General features: G+C 44.2%; 1 protein-coding gene across 2 annotated transcripts in view; it reads right to left on the minus strand.

Annotated features, from left to right (window-relative positions):
• Positions 1-25,857, minus strand: part of SLC10A7 (solute carrier family 10 member 7) — a 339,519-nt gene that overhangs the window by 4,765 nt on the left and 308,897 nt on the right. For both annotated transcript variants that reach the window (XM_029602657.1, XM_029602585.1), the window contains exons 10-11: positions 25,303-25,376; positions 2,161-2,306 (exon numbers count right to left, since the gene is read on the minus strand). In XM_029602657.1, the coding sequence (XP_029458517.1) occupies positions 2,161-2,306; positions 25,303-25,376 (220 nt within the window). The remainder of the gene's footprint in view (positions 1-2,160; positions 2,307-25,302; positions 25,377-25,857) is intronic.

Consider the following 25,857-nt stretch of genomic DNA (forward strand, 5'->3'; position numbering starts at 1 on the left):
TTTAAGCATACAAAGAAAAGATGTATAATTGCGGGAAGCAATTCTAAGACTGGCCTAGCATCCCCCATCATCCATTTTTTGTCACCATCCTCTCAAGACAACTTGGTTTTGCTAGGGAAAGATGGCGGCCTTATCTGTCGATGGGAAAAGCTCTCCCTCTCCTCATTCCCCTTCCCTCCACCTGTGAACAGCTCATACGGCCCTGACGTCTACTTCATAATCGCATTGCACATCAGGACGTGTAATAGAGAGTTCCACTGCAGTGCTATTGTGCTGGAAAGCAAATATTCGAAAACAGCACCTCAACCCAGTCATCTCTGGATGGGGCAGCCGGTTGTCCACATGGGGATATAAATCCGATACTGCCTGTGGTAGTCCATAAGAGAGAATATACAGGGCTTAGATTTGGGTGGTTGGCCGAGCTTAATTCTAGTGCTTTTCCAGCTTCAGTCTGAACAGATAGGAATTGATTTAAAAAAAAAATAAAAAAATTTGCAGGCTTAAAATTGGATTTTACACATGTAAATACGCTTTATCCATGTAAGTGGGCTGTTGAAAATTGCTGCAACAGTAGTTTCATTTACATGTGGAAAAACCTTTTGAAAATTACTCCCAAAGGGGCAGATTTTTAAACCCACGCACGTGGCCTACATTTGTGCGCGCTACCCGGTGCGCACAAATGTACGGCCGATTTTATAACATGCGCGCGCAGCCGCGCGCGCATGTTATAAAATCCGGGGTCGGCGCACGCAAGGGGGTGCACACTAGTGCACCTTGTGCGCGCCGAGGCCTAGGGGAGCCCCGATGGCTTTCCCCATTCCCTCCGGCCCCCCCACCTTCCCCTCCCTTCCCCTATCTAACCCGCCCCCCCCAATCCCTACCTAAATTCCCCCCATCTTTATTTTGTAAATTACACCTCGATCCCGCCCCTGCCCCTTTCACAAAACCCCGGGACATACGAGCGTCTTTAAATGGCTCGGTTCATTTGCACTTCAGACATACTGCAGGGAATTCTCGCGCTCAGAACCGAAGTGACGGACCCGGCCTAAGCGACAAACGTTTTGGGCATGAACAGACTGGGAACTCTCTTCCCTTGTTCAGGGCTCCTTGATGCTGTAGTCGAAAAACATGTTATGTGATGTGAACTTGCTCCCTGTGTTTCGCAGTGAGTCAGGAAGTCAGGCAGGGGGCGCTCTTCCAGTTAACAGGGCTCCGAGTCCACAGGAGTCTTCAGTCAGGGTTTCCCCAATCCAGTGCTGGAGCCTTGTCTGACAGGTTTAGTTTTCAGGATGTCCACAATGAATGTGCCTAAGATATATTTGTAGGTACTAGGAGGTCCATATTGAGAAAGCTGGGGAGCTGGAAAGTTAATACTCAGATATTCAGCGGAACACACCCTGTTACGCGTTACATTGCACATACCCGGCTGAAGTCATCTGGGCACCTTCAGGGCAGCTCTCTGGCACGACCATATCCAGACAGCACTGAACATCAGTGCTCATTGGCTACAGTTAAGCCCCGCCCCCACCTTGGAACACCTCAACCCCACCTCTTTGTTTATGTGGCTAAATTTTCTGCGGGTAATAATTTACCCGCACAAAGTTTTTAAAAGGAGAGAGAGGGGAAATTTCTGAAAGCAAAGATCTGTCCGGGTGACAATTCATTTGAAAAGGGAGCACTAGGCCTGCACATTTATTGTGGAAAGCCTGAAAATCAAATAGGTAAGGCTCTGGGAGCGGGTTGAAAAAAACAAAACAAAACTGTGCTAAAACATATTGCCCAGCCCGGAGGGCCCTATCACCTAGCTCAGTGTTCCCAACCTGATCCTAGAGGAGCTTCTAGCTGAACAGTCAGTTGCCCCCCTTCATTGACCATAAGCAATAATAATAATGTTCCTCTGAGATCTTTACAAGACGACAACAAGAAAGCCTGGAGACCTAGCTTGAGGAAGTGAAAATCGTTGTTACCTGTTTTATGGCACTATTTACCGACGTTAAAAGCGTGTTTTCTTCTAGGCTACGTGAAAGAGGAAATGTTTGTCTAAGTTCTATCTAGAACATTCTGCTCAAGGTGCCATAACAGGTTTCTAACTTCGGAAACCCTCTTCTGGTACTGGCTACTCTGTATTCTGGGTACACAGGGCACCGCTGCAGCTCTTACCTTCTGTCGGGAAATCATCCAAGACTTTATTGTCGGCACTAAGACGCTTCCCAGAAGAATCTGAGCCGGGTGGTAGATGAGTAAAGGAACTGAGATTAAAGAGAGATGTTCGTAGCCCGCAAACACAATTTTCAGCATTGGAATTCCTGTTCGGATAAAAAGTGGAGAGATTAAGGATCAAACCATTTCAGAGTATTGCCCTTGGTGGAGGAGGGCAAACCCAAGCCATTACGCAATGGTGACATCTAGTGGTCAGACTCTGGAGGCAAGCGTTCTGGGGGGTCTGGAGAGAGCCATTATCTGCAGGCCTGAATGAGAGACTGTTGCTACAGTGGATGGGCTGATTAGAAGGGGGTGAGGGGAGGAGGTGAGGTGGTGTTAAAAATGAGAGAAAGCCCTTTCTTTATTACAATGTTTCCATTTAGTTTCCCTGCAATTATTTAATTCTCCACTCCCTAATTGGGGACTAAAGTGTGTGAAGATATCCAAAGTATTTTCCTTCTTGTAAATATTTCTTTGTTTCTTGACAAGCCTCGTCTTCTTTATATAGCTTAAAAAGGAAAATAAAAAAGAGAGAGAGAGAGAGCGAGAGAAAACAAGGTAGTTGTGAATGAGGGCTCAAAGAAGCAGGTGGAAACTCCTGGAGAAAGAGAGAAAGAAACACTTCCAATCTTCATCAGAAATTTACTGCATGTGGAGAAGTGAGATAGTGGGGTAGATTTTATAATTCTACGCGTGCGCGAACAAAAGTACGCCGGATTTTATAAGATATGTGCGTAGCCGCGCGTATCTTATAAAATCCGGGGTTGGTGCGCGCAAGAGGGTGCACATTTGTGCAACTTGCGCCGCCAAGCCTGCGCGTGCTGCCCGTTCCCTCCGAGGCCGCTCCGAAATCGGAGCGGCCTCGGAGGGAACTTTCCTTCCACCCCCCCCACACCTTCCCCTCCCTTCCCCTACCTAACCCACCCCCCCGGCCCTATCTAGACCCCCCCCCTACCTTTATCTGAAAAGTTACTACTGCCTCCGGGCAGTAGTAACTTACGCGCACCGGCGTGGCAGGCCCCGACACAGGCCGCTGTGTCGGGGCACTCGGCCACACCCCCGGACTGCCCACACGCCCCCGATCCGAAACCACGCCCCCGACCGCCCCTTTTTGCAAGCCCCGGGACGTACGCTCGTCCCGGGGCTTGCGCGCGCAGCTGAGCCTATGTAAAACAGGCTCGGTGCGCGCAGGGGGGGTTTTACAAGGGTTACGCGTGTAACCCTTTTAAAATCAGGCCCAGTGAGTGCAAGGGGAGGATGGTCACTGGCAAAACGTTTAAATTAGAGGCATTTAAACAGGCAAAGAATCAACTACATTTTATCATTGTAACAACATAATTTACAAAGGGTAAAAGTAATAAATGCAGATGTTTGATGTTCTTCAGAAGGAAGGCAAAGGGCTTAGGGTCTGATGCAAAAAGGTCATTTTGCTGTAATGCAGCCACATCTCGTGCAAACCCTAGTAACCAGTCCTAGAGGAAAAAAAGAACTTCAGCCACTGCAGTGCTTCACTACACAGTAGCAGACGAGCACATTGACACAGTAACTTTCAAACCGGTGCGCGGGCACATACTGGCGCGCGCCCGGGGAAGCAGCCATTTTATAACTTGCACGCGTGTTATAAAAGAGCCTGGCTGCACGCATGTGTGCGCCCAATTTTAAGTGGGCATGGGTGCACAAATCCTGCTTCTACCGTGCAAGCCGAGGGATGTTAAAAGGGGGCGCGCGCCCACACCGTTGCCAGTTGGCCAGCTTGTCCACCAGTTCATCCAGTTAACAGCTTAGGTCTTCTAACTCCCCCCCCCCTGGTTTGTTAGCCTACACGCCCCCCCAGTTATTCCTTTAAACCCCTCAGAAATGGCTCGATCCTTTTATTTTATAGCTTACACATGATCCTTAGCAGAAGTAAAGTTGCGCGGCAGGGGACCTCAGCATGTGCCATCTCTTGGCCAGGCCTCGAAACACCCTTGCCTGGCCCCTTTCTGGAAGCTTTTCAGATGTGCGCGCGGCGGGATTTATGCGCCTATCTGGGTGCTTTTTAAAATACGGTCGGCACGCCAGCCCGACTTCTTCGCGCATCTCCTACTTGATGCGTGCACCGGGCTTTTAAAATTCACCTTTATTAGTACCCACAGAATATCTGAATGTGCAAGACCTCGGGCTTCTGCTTCGTTAATGATATCATCTGAATTTATGCTGGGGTTTTCCCTCCACTTTTACTTTGCATTTAGTAAGCGCTCGATTCATGCTAATTTAGGTCTTAGAAACATTTCTGGCTTACAAAAAATATTCATGGATGCTGGTGGATAAAAACAGTTGCATCCTACGTTAATCCCGTGTTTCTCGGAAAAATGGCATGAATCTCTTTTATTCTGCTTCGTAGGCTGGACGCTGCTCAGATGCCAGATCAGCTCCATCATCCCTAATAGAAGTCAATACCAAAAGCCGTTGTTTGGCTTTTTCGAGTAACCCACATAAAATTTGATGTTCAACTATTTCCCCCAGCCGGCTGCTTCTCCCCAATGACCTACACAATGGTATTATCACTTTTTCTACTGATCATGACTCTCCTTGTGTACCTCTGGCTCTTGCTACGACATGTTACTTTGTTTCCCTGCCTCAAGACCATCTGATATGGTCTCTCCTGCTTGGTGCACATTAAAATCTCACCCCCCTCCCACCCCCACGAAGTACTGCTGCCTTGGATTAATGCACCCCAAGTGCATGACAGCACTTTTTTGTATTAAAGCTTAGCTGCCAAGGACTTGACTACTCCTCAGTCTTTTTTCAGATTGATCCTCATTCTGCCTACTTCCTCAGGGCCGTCCACTCTATTGCAGATCTTAGTCCTATATTCAATAAAACAAACCTTTCCTACTAACTCCTCTGCCATGTTGCTCACACAGATATTGAACAGAAGCAGCCCAAGGACAGATCCCAGAAGTACTCCACTAATCACCATTCTTTCCTTGGAGTGAAGTTCATTTATCACTACCTTCTGAGGTCCTTCATTCAACCGTTTTCTAATCCAGTTCACCATCCTGGGGCTCACTCAAAGTTAATTTATGAGCCTCCTATGCAAAATAGTATCAAATGCTTTGCTGAAAATCCAAGTGTACTGCATCCGGACCATTTACCACTCATCTAATTCACCTAGTTACCCAATCGAGGAAATTGATCAGATTTGTTTGACATGATCTGCCTCTGGTAAAACCATAGGGCCGGATTTTAAAAGCCCTATGCGCGTAATTCCAGAGGGGTTACGCGCGCCAGGCTTATTTTATAAAGGCCCGGCGACGCGTGTAAAGCCCCGGGACTGTCTAAGTCCCGGGGCTTTACTAAAGGGGCAGTCTGGGGGCGGGGCAGGGCGGTCCGGGGCTGGGGCCAGAGGCCTCAGACACAGCGGCCATTTGCCACTGTGTCGGAGGATCGCGTGCCGGCAGGCTGCCAGCGCACGCAACTTGCGCCGGTTGGGGCGGGGGGGGTTAGAGTAGGGCTAGGGAGGGGAAAGGTTAGAGGAAGGGATGGGAAGGTCGGGCGAGGGGGAAGGGAATGGGGGAAGGCAGCACGGCTCGGCACGTGCAAGGTGCACAATTGTGCACCCCCTTGTGCGCGCCGACCCCCGATCTTATAAAATGTGCGCGCCTGCACACGCATGTTATAAAATCGGGCATACATGTGTGCGTGCAAGGTAGCACGCGCACATGTACGCCCATGTGCACCTTTTAAAATCTACCCCATATTATTTTGGATCCCGTAATTTGCTAGATTCTAGATAATTCACTATACTTTTCTTTAATAAATTCTTCATTAATTTTCCTATTACTGAGATCAAGCTAACTGGCCTGTAGTTTACAGCCTCCTCTCTAATAATATTTTTATGAAGAAGGATGACATTAGAACATAAGAATTGCTATACAGGTCAAACCGAGGGTCTATCAAAACCAGTATTCTGTTTCCAACAATGGCCAATCCATGTTACAAGTACCAGGCAGGATCCCAGACAGTAGACAGATCCCATGTTGCTAACGGCCAGGGACAAGTAGTGGCTTTTCCCAAGTCTATCTGGTTAATAACAGTTTATGAACTTCTCCAAGAATGTGTCCAAACATTTTTTAAACCTTTATACTCTGGTTGCCTTTACCACATCCTCCAGCAATGAATTCTAGAGCTTAATTGTGCGTTGAGTGAAAAAGAATATTCTCTCATTTGTTTTAACTTCATGGAATGTCCCCTAGTTTTGTATTTTTTTTGAAGTAAACAACCAATTCATATTTATCCATTCTATTTCACTCATGATTTTATAGACCTCTATCATAATCCCCTTTAGACATTACTTCTCCAAGCTGAACAGCCCTAACCTCTTTAGCCTTTCTTCATAGGGGAGCCGTTCCATTCCCTTTATCATTTTGGTCATCCTTCTCTGTACCTTTTCCAGTTCAGCTATATCTTTTTTGAAATGTGGCTACCAGAACTGCACATACTAATCACCATGGAACAAAACAAAAGTATTATGATATTCTATTTTATTGGGATTAGAAAAAGAATTACTACAGAGGAACGGGAACGTCAGATGCTTTGAGTTGGCTTATGCTAGTGTTTGTTTATGTATTTTGCTAAGCAGTGTATTGAAGAAAATGGAAGAATTGAGAAACATCTTGAATCCATAGGTTTGCTGGCATTGTTTGCCATTTTTACAAGTGGTCCATTAGGTTGAGACAAACTACTTTGTGGATACTGATGCATTTCTAAGCATTCCTCAGCTATTGCTGATGTTCTCTTTTATTATCTACTCTATTCCCCAGTCTATGCTTAGTTTTATATAGGGGATTTCATGGATAGTATAAATGAATTAGTATGAATTGTCGGGTTTTTGGGTTTTTTAAATGGCATATTGGGTCACTTATCCAGCGACTGCATTATTTTCATTTTGTATAACGTTTGCATAGGGTTTATATTTTGTATAATATTTTTTGTACAATGTGTAATTTGTAGAATATTATATTTATATATGTGTTTATAATAAAACTGTAGTAGATTGTTAGATTGCTTTTTATTTTTGCTTTGTTTCATCTAAATTCCCTCATTTTTGGTGTTTTATATTCTTTTTTGTTCTTCATTCCTTTCCTAATAATTTCTAGCATTCTGTTTGCTTTTTTGAATGCTACCGCAAACTGAGCCAAGGATTTCAAAGTATTGTCCAAGATGAGGCCCAGATGCTTTTCCTGGGTGGTAACTCCTAATACAGAACCTAACATTATATAACTACAGCGTGGGTTACTTTCCCCATGTATATCACTTTGTACTTGGCATATTAAATTTCATCTGCCATTTTAATGCCCAATCTTTCAGTCTCGCAAGGTCTTCCTACAATTTCTTACAATCTACTTGTGATTTCACTATTCAGAATAATTTTGTATCATCTGCAAATTTGATAACCTCACTCATCGTTCCCTTTTCCAGATCATTTATAAATATATTAAAAATCACCAGTCAAAGTACAGATCTTTGAGGCACTCCACTGTTTATCTTATTCCACTGATAAAACTGACTATTTATTCCTTCTCTCTGTTTCCTACCTTTTAACCAGTCTGCAGTCCTCAATAGAACACTGCCTTCTATCTTATGACTTCTTAGTTCTCTCAGGAATCTCTCATTTATTTATTTATTTGTTGAGTTTTATATACCGTTATTCGGTAGAGCCATCATAACGGTTTACAGATTATGTAATTATTATAGCAGTTATAGCCTCATGAGGGGCTTTGTCAAATGCCTTCTGAAATCCAAATAAATTATATTCACTGGATCATCATTCTCTTCATCATTATTAACCCCTTCAAGAAAAAATGTAGCATATTTGTGAGACAAGATTTCCCTTGTATAAATCCTTGTTGGATGTGAAGAGGGACACATATATTCTGTGATTTTATTTTTTAGAACAGTTTCTATGAATTTTCCCGGCACTGAAATCAGGCTTACCTGAATCATTCCTGCAGCCCTTTCTAAAGATCAGCGTCATATTCCAACCTTCAGGTACAATAGACGATTTTACAAATTACTAGTAACAGATTTGCAATTTTGGTTTTGAATTCTTTTAGAAGTCTGGGGTATAAACCATCTGGTCAAGGCAATTTGCTATCCTTTAGTTTGTCAATCTGCTCTATTACATCATCCAGGTTCACTGTGATTTGTTTCAGCTCTTCTGAATCATTACCATTAAATACCATTTCTGGCATGGCTTTTTCCCTAATATCCTCATCAATAAACAGCAAAGCAAATAATTTATTTAGTCTTTTTGCTATAGCCTTGTCTTCCCTAAGTGCCCTTTTATATCCCTTGATCATTTAATGGTCCCACTGACTCTCTCACACGTTTCCTGCTTTGGATATATTTAAAAAAAACGTTTCGTTATGAGTTTTTGCCTCTATGGCCAGCTTCTTTTCAAATTCTCTTTTTGCATGTCTTATCAATATTTTAATTCTTATTTGCCAATGCTTATGCTTTTTCCTATTTTCTTCAGTTGGATCCTTTTTCCAATTTTGAAAGAACTTCTTTTGGCTAAAACAGCCTCTTTCACCTCACCTTTTAATCATGCCAGCAGTCGTTTCGCCTTCTTTCTGCCTTTTTTTAATGCATAGAGTACATCTGGTCTGCGGTTACAAAAATGGTATTTTTAAACAATGTCCCTGCCTGAGGTAAACTCTGTACCTTTGTACCTGCACCTTTTAGTTTTTTTCTATTTTCCTCATTTTATCATTTGCCTTTCTTTAGCCCAGAGTAACCACTCCTGAATCCAAAGGTTTATTGAACAGATCAATCAGCTGACCTGCCAGAACCGAAGCACTCTTATTATTTCAGGATGTATACTATATTGTGCCACCGCTCTGCCCACCTGGGTCCCAGCTCTTATTCTTCCCCTGATGAGCCCCGCCCACACAGCTCTCTCTCACAAGGGGAATTAAAGGGGACCCAGGCACTTGGCCTGGTCCTGCACTGATTTAAGGGGGAACATGGGGCACTGCCTCACAAGGTGGATGATAAGTTCTGGTAAATAATAAATACATATATTTTTTTAAAAATATCTCCAAGTATCTGCTTTTATGGCAATTGGTATTCAGGTTTCTTTCAAGACATGCCCTCTACAAACCAAACACTTTGGGTCAATGAAGCCCTTTACATTTATAATTTATTTGAATGCCTCTATCGGATAGGGAAAACATACAGAATCATTTAAATGCCTGAAAGTTATTAGTAATACTCAAGAAGCAAACCTTTTCAATGGAAAGGAAGTTCTAGAACAAGAAGTAATGACATGAAGGCCAGAGGAGGTAGACTCTGGAGCAAAGTCAGACGCTGTTTCACAGAAAAGATGAAGAATGCCTAGAATGCCCTTCCTGAGTGGGTAGTGGAGGCTAAAGTGGTAATGGACTCCAAGAAGGCATGGGATCCTTAGTTACAAAAAACGTGACTAGAAAACAGAATAATTCATTAACTTCTGGATCTATCAGAACTAGAAGTTCTACCAGAAACACAGATGCTCATGTAGCTGGGTCTGTTTGGCTGGGAGTGATGACAGAATTAATTAGCACCTGCATCTGCAAACAAATTAAGTCCTAGGAGAAACGCAGGCATTCACACAGATGAATCTCTCTGCCAGGCTACACACTCTTTGCGTTGACCAGATTGGCGCAGTTGGGTGCTGGTGGCGGTGGCTGAAATCCATCAGGAAAGGGTGTGGGGGCCCTAGGAGGCCAGCTGTTTGGGTAATAGCTACGCAAGTGTTGGCAGCTGTTTAGACCTTGTAGTTGGGAATGAGATGGAGGAGGAAGGAGTGCTGGGTGTAACCTAAAACAGGGATCTTGCATGCTCTGCTACCCAGGAGGGGAGCGTATAATAGGGGAAGCCGACTGAAACTGTGTTCGATAAAAAGTGGTCTACTACAGGTGGTAATGCTCTAGGGCTCACAGCTGAGATGCACCCTTGGCAGTGTAGACAAGAAAAGATGGGCAGATGGGAGGGACTAGCTGGGCTTTTGCTACCATCATCTACTATGTTAGTATGTAATTCATGAGGCAATACAGATTATATTTCACTGCTGCAAGTGCCTCCCCGCTTGTCCACTTTTTTTTTTAGCTCACTTTCCCTGTCATCTCTCAACCAAAACTTATGGTAATCCAGTATATAACTGTATTACATTAAAATATAAAAATCCCCTTCTTGTCCTCTCACTTTTCTCTGATACCAACTCACATACCCCTACTAAAATAAAGAACACAGAAGGCTTTACTCCAGCTGGTTAAAACCACAGAAATAATTGTCAAAGTATTTTTGAAATCCTCCCTGCCGGAAAAAAAAAAAGAATACCCCCCCCCAAAATAAGCCAGAAAGGTGTTTGTGCAAAGAGAAAGCTAAGGCTCTTCTCATCTATCACTGCAGCAACATAAACGAAGCAGATCAAGTTCAATGCTCCACGGCACCGGTTTCCGTGTCACCGTGGTCGTCAGGATCCAAAGTAGACTTCACGAGACAGCACTTGACTTTAGGGGAAGGAGCACGAGGTATTGCATTTTACAGGGGACTTTAAGCTGTCATGCTGAAAACGTGTATAAACATTCATCAAAAATGCCTCTTTAATACAGTGTACTGTCTGCGGGATGTTAGGAGCTGCAAATTGCAAATGGATTCTTTCTTCTGGCTAAACTTATTTCTACCAAAGGCATTTTCCCCCCTCTTCCACAGAAGTGCGCGCGGCATGGAGAGATGAAGAGCACTCTTCTAAGTTCATTACCCACCTGATCTGAACACCAGGGAAATCGCTAATGTGCCATGTGCCATGTTTCTATGTCACATATGACACGCTTGTCTAAAATTACCCCAACAGAGTTTGACATTGCCGCACATTCCAGAAGCAAAGCTTTCAACTGACATCTGCCAAATATGAACAGCAAGCAAAGAGCTTTCTTCCTTTAACAAGTGGTTAAGAGCCTCCCTTTTATGCGATACCCATGATGGAAGGGATGAAAAGGAAAAAAAAAAAAAGGGCTGGAATGTGCATTGCTCTTTAAATATGCTTATTTCAGGTTGTACAAGTCCCTACACATTGCTCGCAGCTTTGTTGAGGGCTTGGCTGGTTACTGCTCTCTTCTCTCTTCTCTTTGCCAAGAGTAGCTGAGAGTTCTGCGAAGGTAATGGTGTTTATTTACTGAACTCTCTTAGACAACATGCAAAACAAGAAAGACCAAGCAATCTAGGCGTTTATTAAAGCTCATTTCATTTGCTGCTCAGCACCACGGGCTGGAGAACTCTCCCGATAGACAGACAGATGCCCTCATCAAAATTAATAGCTAAAAATGAAGCCAAACAATGGAGCTCTTTCACTAAACAGCATCAGGCCATTTACCGCATGAAAAGCAGCTGTTTCTTTTGCATGGTAAATGGCCTAACCCAAACTATTTCAAATACTTCACATTAAATGAGCCCTGGCACCACACGTATTTAAATGAGCTGATTAGCATGCTAACAAGTTCATTAATGCTCTAATCCGGTGATGGCGAACTCTGGTCCTCGAGTGCCACAAACAGGCCAGGTTTTCCGGATATCTACAATGAATATGCATGAGAAAGATTTGCATATATATATATTCATTGTGGATATCCTGAAACCTAGGCTGTTTGCGGCACTCGAGGACCGGAGTTCGCCATCACTGCCCTAATCATTGCAAATCAAATAATGCGGCTTGCCCAAAAATGCCCAAGCCGCGTTATTTATTTGTATTTTATTATAAACAATATAACCATGCCAATTACATTCGTACACCAAATACAAAGCAGAATATAGTGTCCAACGCATACAAGAAAAAATCGCAAGTTAGAACTCAAGCCACATTATTTGAACTGAAGATAACAACAACTCTCAAGTTGCTAGCTTCCAGCAGCTGCATCGGGATGTTAACTTGCGTCCCGATGAAACTGCAGCCTGGCCTTAAAAGGGCTGCTCGGCCCCGGGGAATGGCCCCCTCTCAAAGAAGTAAAACTCCTGGGCATCTGGATAGACCCCTCCCGTCCCATTCCCTGGCCACTCCTGGATGTGGATGTAGTGCTCAATATACAAAAAAATCCCAAAACTTAAAAAAAAAAGGGAGAATGCCACGCCCCCACTCACTCCACTTTAGTGATAAAATCTGGCCCCCGGAGACTGGGAACCTCTCCCTCCCACCCTAGCCCAACCTATGAACCCCCCCCCCTTTGTTTATAAAATAGCCCTGGTGGTCCAATGGTCTGCACTCCCCCCATACAAATAAATACCTGCCTGGTGTTCTTAGTGGACCTCCTCTCCCCGCCCTAGCCCATCCTTAATGACATGAACGGGACAAAGGCCAGGCGGTGGCCATTTTTATAAAATGGTCATCGCAGGACCCGAGGCACTCCGGACCTCCACTGTACCACTGATGCCTGTTTTTAAGGTTAGAGGGGGGTCTGGAAGGTGGACTAGGGTGGGGGGAGTGTCTGGGCTCCACTAAGACCAGCAAGGAGGCATTTTTTGTAAAGGGTGGGGGGAGGGGAGATTCACTGAACCACCAGGGCAATTTATTTTAACAAGGGGTGGTCTGGGGGGAGGGTCCCAGCCCCCTGGCCTCTGGGGGCTGGACATTTCACTAAAGGTAAGGGGTTGGGGTGGGTGCTGGGCATCCACTCTTCTTTACAAATTTTTTAAAAAATATTGGGCACTATGGTCACCACCTCCAAGGGTGGCTGTGGGGATGGTGACCTTTCTTCACGGGGGGGGGGGGGGGGGGGGGGGGGGGGGGGGGGGGGGGGGGGGGGGGGGGGTGGTGGGGGTGGTGGCATTCTCAGTGATGGCAACCCCACAGTCCCGAAGCTACCATTGCGCATTGATTAGGGAACATTCACTGCTGTAGTATTTTGCACCATTTGAAAATACCGCAATCTACAGTACTTCCCAATGGGGAAAATACCATGGCATAGTGAATGAGGAGGAATATTTGCAAGATAGATGGGTGGGGGCATGAAGTGTTTTAGTCGTACTCCCTAAGGTGCCATAATACTCTTATTTAATCAAATGCGGCATCCTGTTAATACCACTCACCATTCTGTTAATACCATTCACCATCAAGCACCAATAATCCCTCGTCAACCTCCTACAACTAATATTGGAAATCATCTTGGAATCCTCTAGAATTCTCATCCTAATTGACTTCATGTAGACACTGGCCTTCACACAATAATTCCTAGCCACACTGGAGACACTAGTCCTGAACAAATTGGTCCAGAAACAACCCTTACAGTGGGCCACACATTTGACTTGATATTTAACCCATGCCAACTACTATACAAACACACAATTGAGATAAGAACATAAGATTTGCCATACCGGGTCATACCAAAGGTCCATCAAGTGCAATGTCCTGTTTTCAAAGGTGGCTAATCCAGAACACAAGTACAATACTTGGCAGGATTCCATAATGTAAATAGATTCCACACTGCTTACCCCACAGATAAGCAATGGATTTCCCCAAGTCTACCTTAATAATGATTTATGGACTTTTCCTCCAGGAACTTGTCCAAATCTTTTTAAACCCAGCTACACTAACATCTTTCACTACTTCCTTTGGCAACAAAGTCATATAAATACATATTTTCTACCATTTGTTTTCAATTTACTACTTAGTAACTTCATAGCATGCTCCCTAGTCTTTGTACTTTTTGAAAGAGTAAACAACTGATTCACATATACTCATTCCACTTCACTCATTATTTTATAGACCTCTATAATATCTCCCTCAGCGTCTCTTCTCCAAGTCTTTCCTCATAGGGAAATCGTTCCATCCCATTTATCATTTTAGTCACCCTTCTCTGTACCTTTTCTAATTTGCTATATCCTTTTTGAGATATGGTGAACAGAATTGCACACAATACTCAAAATGTGATTGTACCATGGAGCGATTAAAGGCAATATTATTTTTTCTGTTTTATTCTCCATTCCTTTCCTAAGAATTCCTAGCATTCTATTTGCTTTCTTGGCTTCCACCACACACACAGCAGAGGATTTCAATATATTATTCACCTTCCAACTCTCCTGACGCTACCTGAAATACAACATTTCCACCCCAGATAACCTTCGTGGAGAAAACCACCAGATGGGTCCATCCAAAATCCCATCTCACCGAAGAATCGTTTTCTGCAAACTCTACAATCCACAGTGGAGAGTTATTACTACTACTATTATACACTATATCACCTATAAAGTGCTTCTAGACATACACAGTGCTATACGGATATACATAAGAAATAGTCTCTGCTTACAATTTAGTCAAGACAAACATATTTTGGTTCATGATGTGCTGGAGGTAGGAAGACTGGTGTCATTTGAGTTTGAGAGCTTTACAAGGGCCCCTCCAAGTGGCTTTTTGTTTTCAGCATTCTCCTTTGTGCACATGGGTGCCTGGTGGCTATTTTGAAATGGGTGTGGCATCATGGCAGGCCCCCACAATCATTGCCGTAATCTGAGTGCTCTATTTCCCCCCTCTACTGCCACCATAGTGGACAACTGAAACTCAGATCTCAAATTGACCACAGCCAAGATTGCCCCATAGAAAAATGATTGCATCGAGAATTCCAGTCCAATCCTCTAGCTAATGCTGAATCTAAGAGAAATAAAAAGAACTGGCAGGAAACTGGAATGAAAGTGGTGGAAATCAAAAGCACAGTCTGACAGGAATAAATGGAGGTGCAAGGCCATTGCAGGAACACAGAGAACATACTATATAAAAACAAGCAAGCAAGCAAGCAGAAAACTGACCTAAAGAATTATTCCATATCATCAACAAACTCCTAGGATCATCCACCTCCCTACCCCTCTCCCTCACAACTGAGACCCACTGCAATAAATTAGCCACTTTCTTCACTGTCAAGATCAGTACATTTGGTCTGACCTAGATAAATCCCCAGTGGGAAGCACATCACAAACTCAATATACTTCATCACCTCACTCTCTTACCACCTTCCAACTACTTCAAGAGGTTGTTGATCGCTTACTTGCTGTTCTTAAGCAACCACCTGCTAGGAGGACCCCTGCCCCTCCTGGCTAATCAAACAAGCAAAGTCGATCTGCTACACTGTATCCACTATCAGTCTGGTTTCAATCTGCACTACAGCATTGAAATCACACTAATAAGCTTAGTCAACAATCTCCACTTTGCCCAATTGTGGGCAATCAGCCAAACTAATACTTCTAAATCTCACAGAAGCCTTCAATATTGTGGACCACAAAATTCTGAACACCCAAAAACTGACCTATCAGGATCAGCAATTGCCTGGTTCACATCATTTCTTCATGACCACATCAAATTGGTAGCCCTGGAAACAGCACTTTCAAAACCTTACTCTGACATGCAGAGTACCACAAGACTCCATTCTCTCACCCACCTTCAACATTTACATGGCCTCCCTCCCTCAAAGACTGCTAAATCACATACTACTTCCTTGCTGATGACACCCAACTACTAGTCCCTCTAAGTTCAAACCAAGATAAAACCATAGCAAACCTACACGACTGCTTGAGATAAAGAGCCATCTAGCTACACCAAAACAAACTAAGCCTAAATCTCTAAAATACAAAGGTATTATGAATCAGGAAAAAACTAACCCAGTCGTCCATATCCTACACTGATCCTGAATAGGAACAACTCTATTCCTCAGCTCCCAAGACTGGAGTTTAGGCTTCTTACTAGATTCCCAACTCACCACCAAACCTCAGGTCCAAGCAATGGCAAAATGTGCCTTTTTCCACCTCTATCATCTCCATTCCCTCCTGGATGAAACTAACTTTGAAACTGCTGCTCGGAGACTTTTATTTCTTGCCTGGACTATTGTGACTCACTCTGGGGTAGATTTTTTAAAAAAGCGCGATTGCGTACTTTTGTTTGCGCAGCAGGCGCAAACAAAAGTACGCTGGATTTTATAAGATATGCGCATATCTGCGTGTATCCTCTAAAATCCTGGATCGGCGCGCGCAAGGCTGCCGATTTTGGGCAGCCTGCACGCGCCAAAATCGGAGCGGCCTCGGAGGGAACTCTCTTTCGCCCTCCCCTCACCTTCCCCTCCCTTCCTCTACCTAACCCACCCCCCCCGGCTCTATCTAAACCCTCCCTTACCTTTGTCCCTAGATTTACGCCTGCTGGCGCGCCGTCTTCCGACCCGGGGGCTGGTCCGGAGGCCTCAACCACGCCCCCGGGCCGGCACCACGCCCCCGGTCCCGCCCCCGAAACGTCGCGTCATCCGGTCCCGCCCCTGACACGCCCCCTTTCGAAAAACCCCGGGACCTATGCGCGTTCCGGGGCTCTGTGCGCGCCGGCGGCCTATGGAAAATAGGCGCGCCAGCGCGCAAGGCCCTGCTCGCGTAAATCCGGGCGTATTTATGCAAGCAGGGCTTTTAAAATCCGCCCCTCTGTGTAGGAATCCCCAGCATCCTATTCTGTCATCTATAGCTCATCCAGAATGCTGCAGTCCACTTGGTAATGAAAGCAAATAAGTTTGAATATGTAACGACAGTTCTGAAAACCGTCACTGGCTCCCGATTCCCTAATACATCAAGTTCAAAACCTTCGTTTTGGTCTACAAAACCCTCAAAGGTGAAGCCCCAATCTACCTCACCAGTTGCCTTTCTCCTTATATACCTTCTTGCTTTCTGTGCTCACTTCCTTAAGCTCAATTAAGAACATAAGAACATAAGAAATTGCCATGCTGGGTCAGATCAAGGGTCCATCAAGCTCAGCATCCTGTTTCCAACAGAGGCCAAAACCAGGCCACAAGAACCTGGCAATTACCAAACACTAAGACGATCCCATGCTACTGATGCAATTAATAGCAGTGGCTATTCCCTAAGTAAACTTGATTAATAGCCATTAATGAACTTCTCCTCCAAGAACTTATCCAAACCTTTTTTGAACCCAGCTACACTAACTGCACTAACCACATCCTCTGGCAACAAATTCCAGAGCTTTATTGAGCGTTGAGTGAAAAAGAATTTCCTCTGATTAGTCTTAAATGTGCTACTTGCTAACTTCATGGAATGCCCCCTAGTCCTTCTATTATTCGAAAGTGTAAATAACCGAGTCACATCTACTCATTCAAGACCTCTCATGATCTTAAAGACCTCTATCATATCCCCCCTCAGCCGTCTCTTCTCCAAGCTGAACAGCCCTAATCTCTTCAGCCTTTCCTCATAGGGGAGCTGTTCTATCCCCTTTATCATTTTGGTTGCCCTTCTCTGTACCTTCTCCATCGCAGCTATATCTTTTTTGAGATGCGGCGACCAGAATTGTACACAATATTCAAGGTGCGGTCTCACCATGGAGCAATATAGAGGCATTATGACATTTTCCGTTCTATTAACCATTCCCTTCCTAATAATTCCTAACATTCTGTTTGCTTTTTTGACTGCCGCAGCACACTGAGCTGATGATTTTAAAGTACTATCCACTATGATGCCTAGATCTTTTTCCTGGGTGGTAGCTCCTAATATGGAACCTAACATCGTGTAACTACAGCAAGGGTTATTTTTCCCTATATGCAACACCTTGCACTTGTCCACATTAAATTTCATCTGCCATTTGGATGTCCAATCTTCCAGTCTTGCAAGGTCCTCCTGTAATGTATCACAGTCTGCTTGTGATTTAACTACTCTGAATAATTTTGTATCATCGGCAAATTTGATAACCTCACTCATTGTATTCCTTTCCAGATCATTTATATATATATATATATATATATATATATTTATATTTAAAAGCACCGGTCCAAGTACAGATCCCAGAGGCAGTCCACTGTTTACCCTTTTCCACTGAGAAAATTGACCATTTAATCCTACTCTGTGTTTCCTGTCTTTTAAACAGTTTGTAATCCACGAAAGGACATCGCCTCCTATCCCATGACTTTTTAGTTTTCGTAGAAGCCTCTCATGAGGGACTTTGTCAAATGCCTTCTGAAAATCCAAATACACCCCTTCAAAAAAATGAAGCTGATTTCTTAGGCAATACTTCCCTTGGGTAAATCCATGTTGACTGTGTTCCATTAAATCATGTCTTTCTATATGTTCTGTGATTTTGATCTTGAGAATAGTTTCCACTATTTTTCCAGGCACTGAAGTCAGGCTCACTGGTCTGTAGTTACCCGGATCGCCCCTGGAGCCTTTTTTAAATATTGGGGTTACATTGGCCACCCTCCAATCTTCAGGTACAATGGATGATTTTAATGAATATGCATGAGATAAAATGTGAACGCTGTGGAGGCAGTGCATGAATATTTATCTCATACACATTCATTGTGAATATCCTGAAACCCTGACTGGCTGGGGGGGTCCTCCAGGACAGGTTTAGGAACCGCTGCCCTAGAACATCCTGACTTCTATTATGCTCTGTGACTGCAGCTACATCCCAAATCTTGTCTTTCCCTGCCAGAACTGCTACTAAGTCTGCGGGGGGGGGGGGGGGGGGGGGGGAATGTACCTGCCAACTTTGTAACTACCTGCATAGTTTTGAAAAATTGCCCTCCGGGTATTTGCACAGGACCCTCAGAATATGATGCTCCGCCTCCTTCCCTACCTCTTTCTCCATTAACTCTTTCATTACCTAAATGTTCCTCCCGACGTATGTCTCCCAGATATCGTCGAATAGTTAATATGGATGGCTTTATCCTTCAGGGCTCACCCTGTTTACCACAGACGTTTTTGCTTGTGAGGGGAGTACAGATTTTGTGCCTCCCCCTAAATAGTCCAAGTAGGATTTTAAACAATACCTGAGGGCTGCAATGCTTTTTTTTTTTTAATGGATTCCCTCTCTCCTCTATTTATCCTCCCAGGTGTATCCCCTGTCCCCAGTATATCCAGAACCACCTTCCCTGTACTATGGAGGAGAATTTTGCTTTTTCCTCTGCAGGTAGTACTTCTGAGGTGGTGATAGATTTAGCTACATGTCCAAGATTCTTCCATAATTCCTTGACCACTGGTCAGGTCCGTTTGTATCTATATGCAAAATGACTTCCAGTTCACACTCCCTTTGCATTTCTATAGCTAATCTCTGAACCCTCTGCCCAGCCCTGCAAACTTTGGCACCTTGCCTCTCCCTATGGCTCATTTCTAACTCTACACCCCCTCTATGGAACCCCCTATTATGATTTGTTTTCCCTCCTCTGGGTCCTATGCAATATCTTTCATTATCTTTAAACCCTCACTCTGGTATTCCCTTTGCACCTTTTGTACCATAAGTGTCTTGAAAGATTGTTGTAGGGACGCATCTGTGATCTACACAGGACAGGGTCTCCCTGATCCTACAGACAGATTCCCACTCCTTTTAATTCTGGAATTCATTGCCAGAGGATGTGGTTTCAGCAGTTAGTGTTAATGGGTTTAAAAAAGATTTGGATAAGTTCCTAGGGGTTAAATCCATAAACTGTTATCATGGTAATTAATAAGCAATAGTAGCTTGTGATCTATCTAATGTTTGGGTATTTGCCAGGTACTTGTGACTTGGAATGGCCACTGTTTGGAAACAGGATGCTGGGCTTGATGGACCCTTGGTCTGACCCAGTATGACATTTCTTATGTTATGGTGATGAGCTTCTGCGCCAGTGCTGTATCACAAAGTGCAACACAGTCTCAGCTCAGAGAAGGACTCTGTGAATTTACAGATCCGCTGAGAAACAGGCCTGCCAAATATGTTGTATTTTTACCATCACACACATGCAATTGGACCTGGGAATTTACATAGGTAATGTAATGCCTTGTGAACAAAGGTAACTGCTTCACCAGTCTATAAAAATCCTGAGGTTATATAAAATGAACTCCAGATTACATTTTTTCCTTGCAGGTACTGACCAGATAAATAGATACATCATTACGAATCATCACTTGCAATGACATTTCCACACACCTGATAGCAGATACCAAAGGCACAATAGCTTCTGCTTGTCTGCTAGGTGCGCGATGTATTACTTTAAAATGAAAATATGCGAACAGGTTTTAATTTAAAGCGTGCAGCGGTTAGATTGTACACACTGCCCCTGAACTCCCTCGGAGGTGTGTGCAGACCGTGACAGCGGTTAAAGGCTGCACACCCTCGTCCCTATAAAGCAGACTGACTAACATTATTATACGAGTCAGAGCTTTTGTGAGGCTGCGGCCAATCAGCCCTGCAGCTCTGCTTTAAATGAGGTGCAGGGATAGTTCGATGCTTCCTTCAGGCTCCCTCTTTCTTGCCGAACGAACTCCAGGGAACAGCAACCATGCAGGGGCTTGCCGGCCGGATTACAGAAAGCCATAGCTCAATGTCATTTCCACAGGAGGTCACATAATTAAAGGTCAAATAGTTGGTGGTTTGGTTTGGATCCTGCCAATTAGATATGTCAGTTGTGCCTCGAGGTTACGTTTTTTCTTTTCTGTTATTTCTTATTGCTTCCTTGCTCCTGGGATTTCTGTTCTTGGCTCTCTTCTACTTTGTGGACGATATACAAAGTGATATGGATTGTTTTTCCTTTATTATGACTATTACTTTTGTAATTTGTATTTTGTTAATATTCACTTATTTCATGTATCAAGTATATTCTTGCTGATTTATCTGAAATGTAATTAAATAAATGAAAAAAGGTCAAACAGTCAATTCATGTACAATCAGTCCACAGGAAAAAAGTAGTTATCCATAGTAATGATGGCAGATAAAGACCAAATGGTCAATTCGGTAGTTACTCATCATAGTAATCTGTTGCTCTGTACAGCTTACTCCATGCTTTCTTTTGAGGTTAGTAACTGCTGCTCCATGCAGATTACCCCCATGCACCTCTTTCTTCATTTCTAACATCTAGCTTCTAGGGATCCGCAATGTTTATTCCATATCCTTTTTAATTCATTTATGGTTTTCATCCTCACCACCTCTTCTAGAGGGCAATCCAGGCATCTACCATCCTCTCTGTGAAGAAATATTTTCTGATGTGGGTTCTGAGTCGTCCTCCCTAGAGTTTCATTTCGTGACCCCTAGTTCTACAGTTTCCTTTCCATCAGAATAGGTTCAAGGTTTGTGCATCATTAATATCTTTCAGATGTCCGAAGGTCTGTATCATTTCTTCCTTCCATATTCTCTCCTCCAGGGTATACATATTTAGATCCTTCAGCCTCTCCTCATAAGTCTTCCAGTACAGACCCCACATCATTTTGGCTGCCTGTCTCTGGACTGCCTCCATCTTATCTCTATCTTTTGAGATATTGTCTCCAGAAGTGAACACAGTACTCCTGGTGAGGCCTCACCAAGGATCTGTACATGAGCATTTGCACCTTACTGGCTATCCTTCTCTCCTTGCAGCTCAGCATCCTTCTAGCTTTAGCGATTGTCTTAGCACATGACTTCACTGCCTTAAGATCACCAATCACTATTACCTCAAGGTCTCTCTCCTGGTCTGTTCACATTCTTTTACCTACCCCCCCCCCTCGTATACAGCTCTTTTGGATTACTGTAACCCAGATGCATGACTCGGTTTCGGGATTGGTTCTGTTCAGTATCTTCATGAGCAACATTGCAGAGTTGGATACAAGGTAAAGTTTGTCTTTTTGCAGATGATACTAAGATCTGCAACAGAGTGAATACCTCTGAAGGAGCAGAGAGAATGAAAAGTGATTTATGAAAGCTTGAAAAGTGGTCAAAAGATTTGGCAGCTGGTGTTCAGTGCCAAGTAGTGCAACGAGTTCCCTCATTGCTGAATCCGCTTCGCTCACTAAGGCCTTCCTGTTCCAGATCTGCTCCTTTTGGTGTGAGATGCTCTGGGTAACCGCTCCTCGTCTCTGGCTATCCGCTTCTCGGAGGGCCTTTCGCCTTGGACTACCGCTTGTCCCTCTTCCCGGGGCTTCTCCTGGAACCTTCACTATTGTGAGTACCTCTGCTCTATGGACCACTACCGTACCATCTCTAGTGTGGAATCCTCTTTGGTGTATCCTGTGCTGTGGGCCACTACCGTGGAATCCTCTTCGGTGTACCCTGCGGGCCACTGCCGTACCATCTCTAGTGTGGAATCCTCTTGGTGTATCCTGTGCTGTGGGCCACTACCGTGGAATCCTCTTCGGTGTACCCTGCGGGCCACTACCGTACCATCTCTAGTGTGGAATCCTCTTTGGTGTATCCTGTGCTGTGGGCCACTACCGTGGAATCCTCTTCGGTGTACCCTGCGGGCCACTGCCGTACCATCTCTAGAGAGAAAACCTCATCGGTGTACCCTGCGCTGTGGACCACTACCATACCAGCTCTAGTGAGGAACTTTCTTCAGTGTGCCCTGCTCCTCGGATCTACAGTATCATCTCTACCCCACTGCACAGACTTTGAGACTTTCTCCTGCACTCCCTTCACGGGCAGTGCCCTTCTGTTTTCTCTAATAAAGACTCTATTCCACTGCTGTGTTTGATGTCCGCTGAGACCTCGCCTCCCGATGGTGAGGCTCACAGGGCTCCTCCCTGTGGGCGGTACCATCTCTCACCTCGGCCCAGGGCCCAGATACCTACAAATCCTAACAATAGCAATGTGCCATGCAGTCTGTTAGTCAGTTGGGCAACGTATGTTTGGCCACAGCTATGCCCAATATATTGGGATCATAAGACACAAATAGTTGAGAAGACTGATCATGAGTCTGAGTTCCTCTCTTGAGTAAATCAAGGCCTGTATAGAGTCTAAGATATGAAGACATTTCACCAAATCCGCTTTTGGTCAAGTGACTGACAGGTCATTTTCTGATACTAGAATGAAATGCTGCATGTCTTCTGGGCTTTGTAAAATTTGAACTGAAGACCAATTGGAAATAAGAGGTACCAGAAAGCAAATAGGATCTGGTGTTTCTAGACACAGTCCCTCTGAAAATAATTTCCTAATAATCGGTGATGGAAGGGGGAACATATCCCCTTCTGTTCCTGTGAAGAGATTGCCTTGACTAGTGTACAATTGCATAGAAAGGTTTGCGTGTGATGCATTGATGCTTCCAATGGTTTAACAGGCAAAGGCATCGAAGACTGATGCTCTGGGGCTTGATGCGTTGAAGACTTTGACGGAACTCCTGCACCTTTGTGCTTGGATGGTACCGATGAAGATTTGTGCAACAATGGGGCTGTGTAGGTTGATGGTGTCAATAGAACCTTGTGTGTTGATGGTGCCCTCGAGCCTTTGTACTTCTTTGGCACTTGATGCTCCAGTGGTTCCGCATAGTGGCATCTCATTTTCTTTGATGCATGGCAGCTATGTTTACTCAATGCCAAGTATTTGGCCTGTTCCACTGGCAGGGTAGATTTTAGAGGACCTAGTGCTCAACTCTGTTCCTGGTGAAGCAGAAAAGGCTGCACATGGGGAAGAGAATCCACTGTGGCTGCTTCTACAAGACTTACGCAGTTCCTCCATTGTCCAAGCCCTGGACCTTGCATTCGCGGGAACATCCGTCCACAGTTGTAACAATTGGCTTGGTCGTGGTCTGGACCCAGGTAATGGTAGCAGAGTTTGTATCCATCTCTAATAGATATTTTCCTGCCACAAATACAATCTTTAAACTCTACTTACTGTGACTTTTTTCTTGGTAGACATTCTAATTAAAAAAAAAAAATAATCTTTTTTAAGGTAGCACTGAAAAGTACTGTTTGTAGGCTGCTGAGACAGCGAGACAACTTTAAAGATAAAAGTTTAGAAAATATTTTAAGAAAACCAAGTGAGATAGAGATATACTTCTGTGCTAGCGCTCAGATGAAAAAAAGACTAAATGGGCTCATGAGGCTAAGTCCAAGTGGGAATTCCAGTACACGCTCATTACAGCAAAAAGCTCTATAAGCTATGAGTTTGAGAGATCGGTCTATTCGATGCTGCTGGATGATGTCACCCCAAGTGTTACGGCTAATTCAGTCCTGCTTATTGACAGAAAACCCAAGGACTGACTGCTTCTACATATTCTTTCTTCTTACAGACCATCCTGATGATCTCTAAAATTGCTGCCTCTGCTTCCTCTAATGTCCTTGCCATTGCATATTTCTAGGTCTTCAGAAGCTAGGGAGACGATAAAGGTCCACGGTAGATGTGCCTGTTTGGCATGCATAGGAAATGTAATTCTAATTTCAATAAATACCTCAGGACTACATTTCTATGTAAGCAATGAGAATAAAACCAGGACTGGCTCAGCCTGTCCCTTTTGACATAGAGCTAGACAGAATGGTGGATGGTGGAAGCGCCCTATCATAGATCAAAATAAAGAAAAATTGAAATGAGGTGATTAAGGGTCAACAAAAAAAATGATGATGCATAATAAATCAGTTCATAATAACATAGTAAATGATGGCAGAAAAAGACCCAAATGGCCCATCCAATCTTCCCAGTTGAGATTCATCCACTTTTGGTAGATGTGCATATAAAATCCCTAAATATGTAACCCAACACCAACTCACCAAGCTCAAAACCAAGCTAACGCTGAAACACTTTTAGGGGCCGATGCAATAAGTGCGCTCAGCCGCACTTAATGCATCTGCTGCTTTTCCTGGAAACGGAGCAGGAGATAAGGCGCAGAGGGCTGACTGATGGAGCAGAAAAGAGAGTTCACCCTTCCTTATACTCTGCATGCAAAAGCCCTGCTACATCCCATCTGCAGTCTGTGAACCAGTGCTGCTGGTTTTAATTTATATCCTTTCATGTTCTGAGAGTTACAAATGCAAAATGCTTGGGAATTAGGAATTAAAAAGCCCGAGACCAACTTAAAATGTCCCTGACGCTGTTAGTTGAGAGGTACTGCTGTGCTACTGTGGTATGAAAATGTGCGCTGGGAACGTCCATCTTACGTCTCCCAAGAACATCTGTGTGAAGGAGAATTAACGAGCAAAGCTTCCGGAACAAGAAGAGGAGATAGGATCATAACAGTTAGTAATTATGAAGTTTGTCCTCCATTTCAACGATAAACTTCGATTTTGTTTTAATTCTCTTTGGTTGCAAGGCAGAACGACACAGCCTGGGGGGGTGGCGGAAAAGGGGGAGCGGGGTGCAGGTTCTGGAAACCTGGATTTGAATGAATTCCTTCGGCCACTTACCCAGGGTGAGGGATTTATGTGTAGAGCAGAAAATTATAGCCACTGTGTCCGCCGGCGTAAAACCAGAGTTAGTCCTAGAGAAAAAAAAAAAGAAGGCGACACTGAAAACCCGATCATCGCTTTCAAGAAAAGGCTTCACAGAAGTGTGCATTTCACCTCCTGATAACATCCTTCTTCCCATGGCCAGCAGGACAGGCTCCTTGCACACAGTGACAAACTCCCATGACGAGCACAGATTCTGGAAACAGGTGCCCACATTAACAAAAAAAAAACCCCCCAGAATTTCGGGAGACATATGCCTGCATGGATTGTCTTGCTTCTATCCACAATTTGTTAAAACATTTGGTAACATCGCCTGTCGTTGCACACTGTCTGTCCACGGCCACAAACTTACCGATTACTAAGGGGTACTCTTTGGTGATCCCATCCCGCCCCTGAGGAATCGCAAAAATTCACAGCTTATTTCAGCTGCTTCCCCGCCCTCCATTTTCTGCTCTCCAAACCCCTTATCGGAGGGAATTTCCCCGGGGAGTGCTGGAGTCTGATACCCACGTC

The sequence above is a fragment of the Rhinatrema bivittatum genome, chromosome 1 (assembly GCF_901001135.1).
Source record: "Rhinatrema bivittatum chromosome 1, aRhiBiv1.1, whole genome shotgun sequence".
NCBI classification, from domain to species: Eukaryota; Metazoa; Chordata; class Amphibia; order Gymnophiona; family Rhinatrematidae; genus Rhinatrema; species Rhinatrema bivittatum.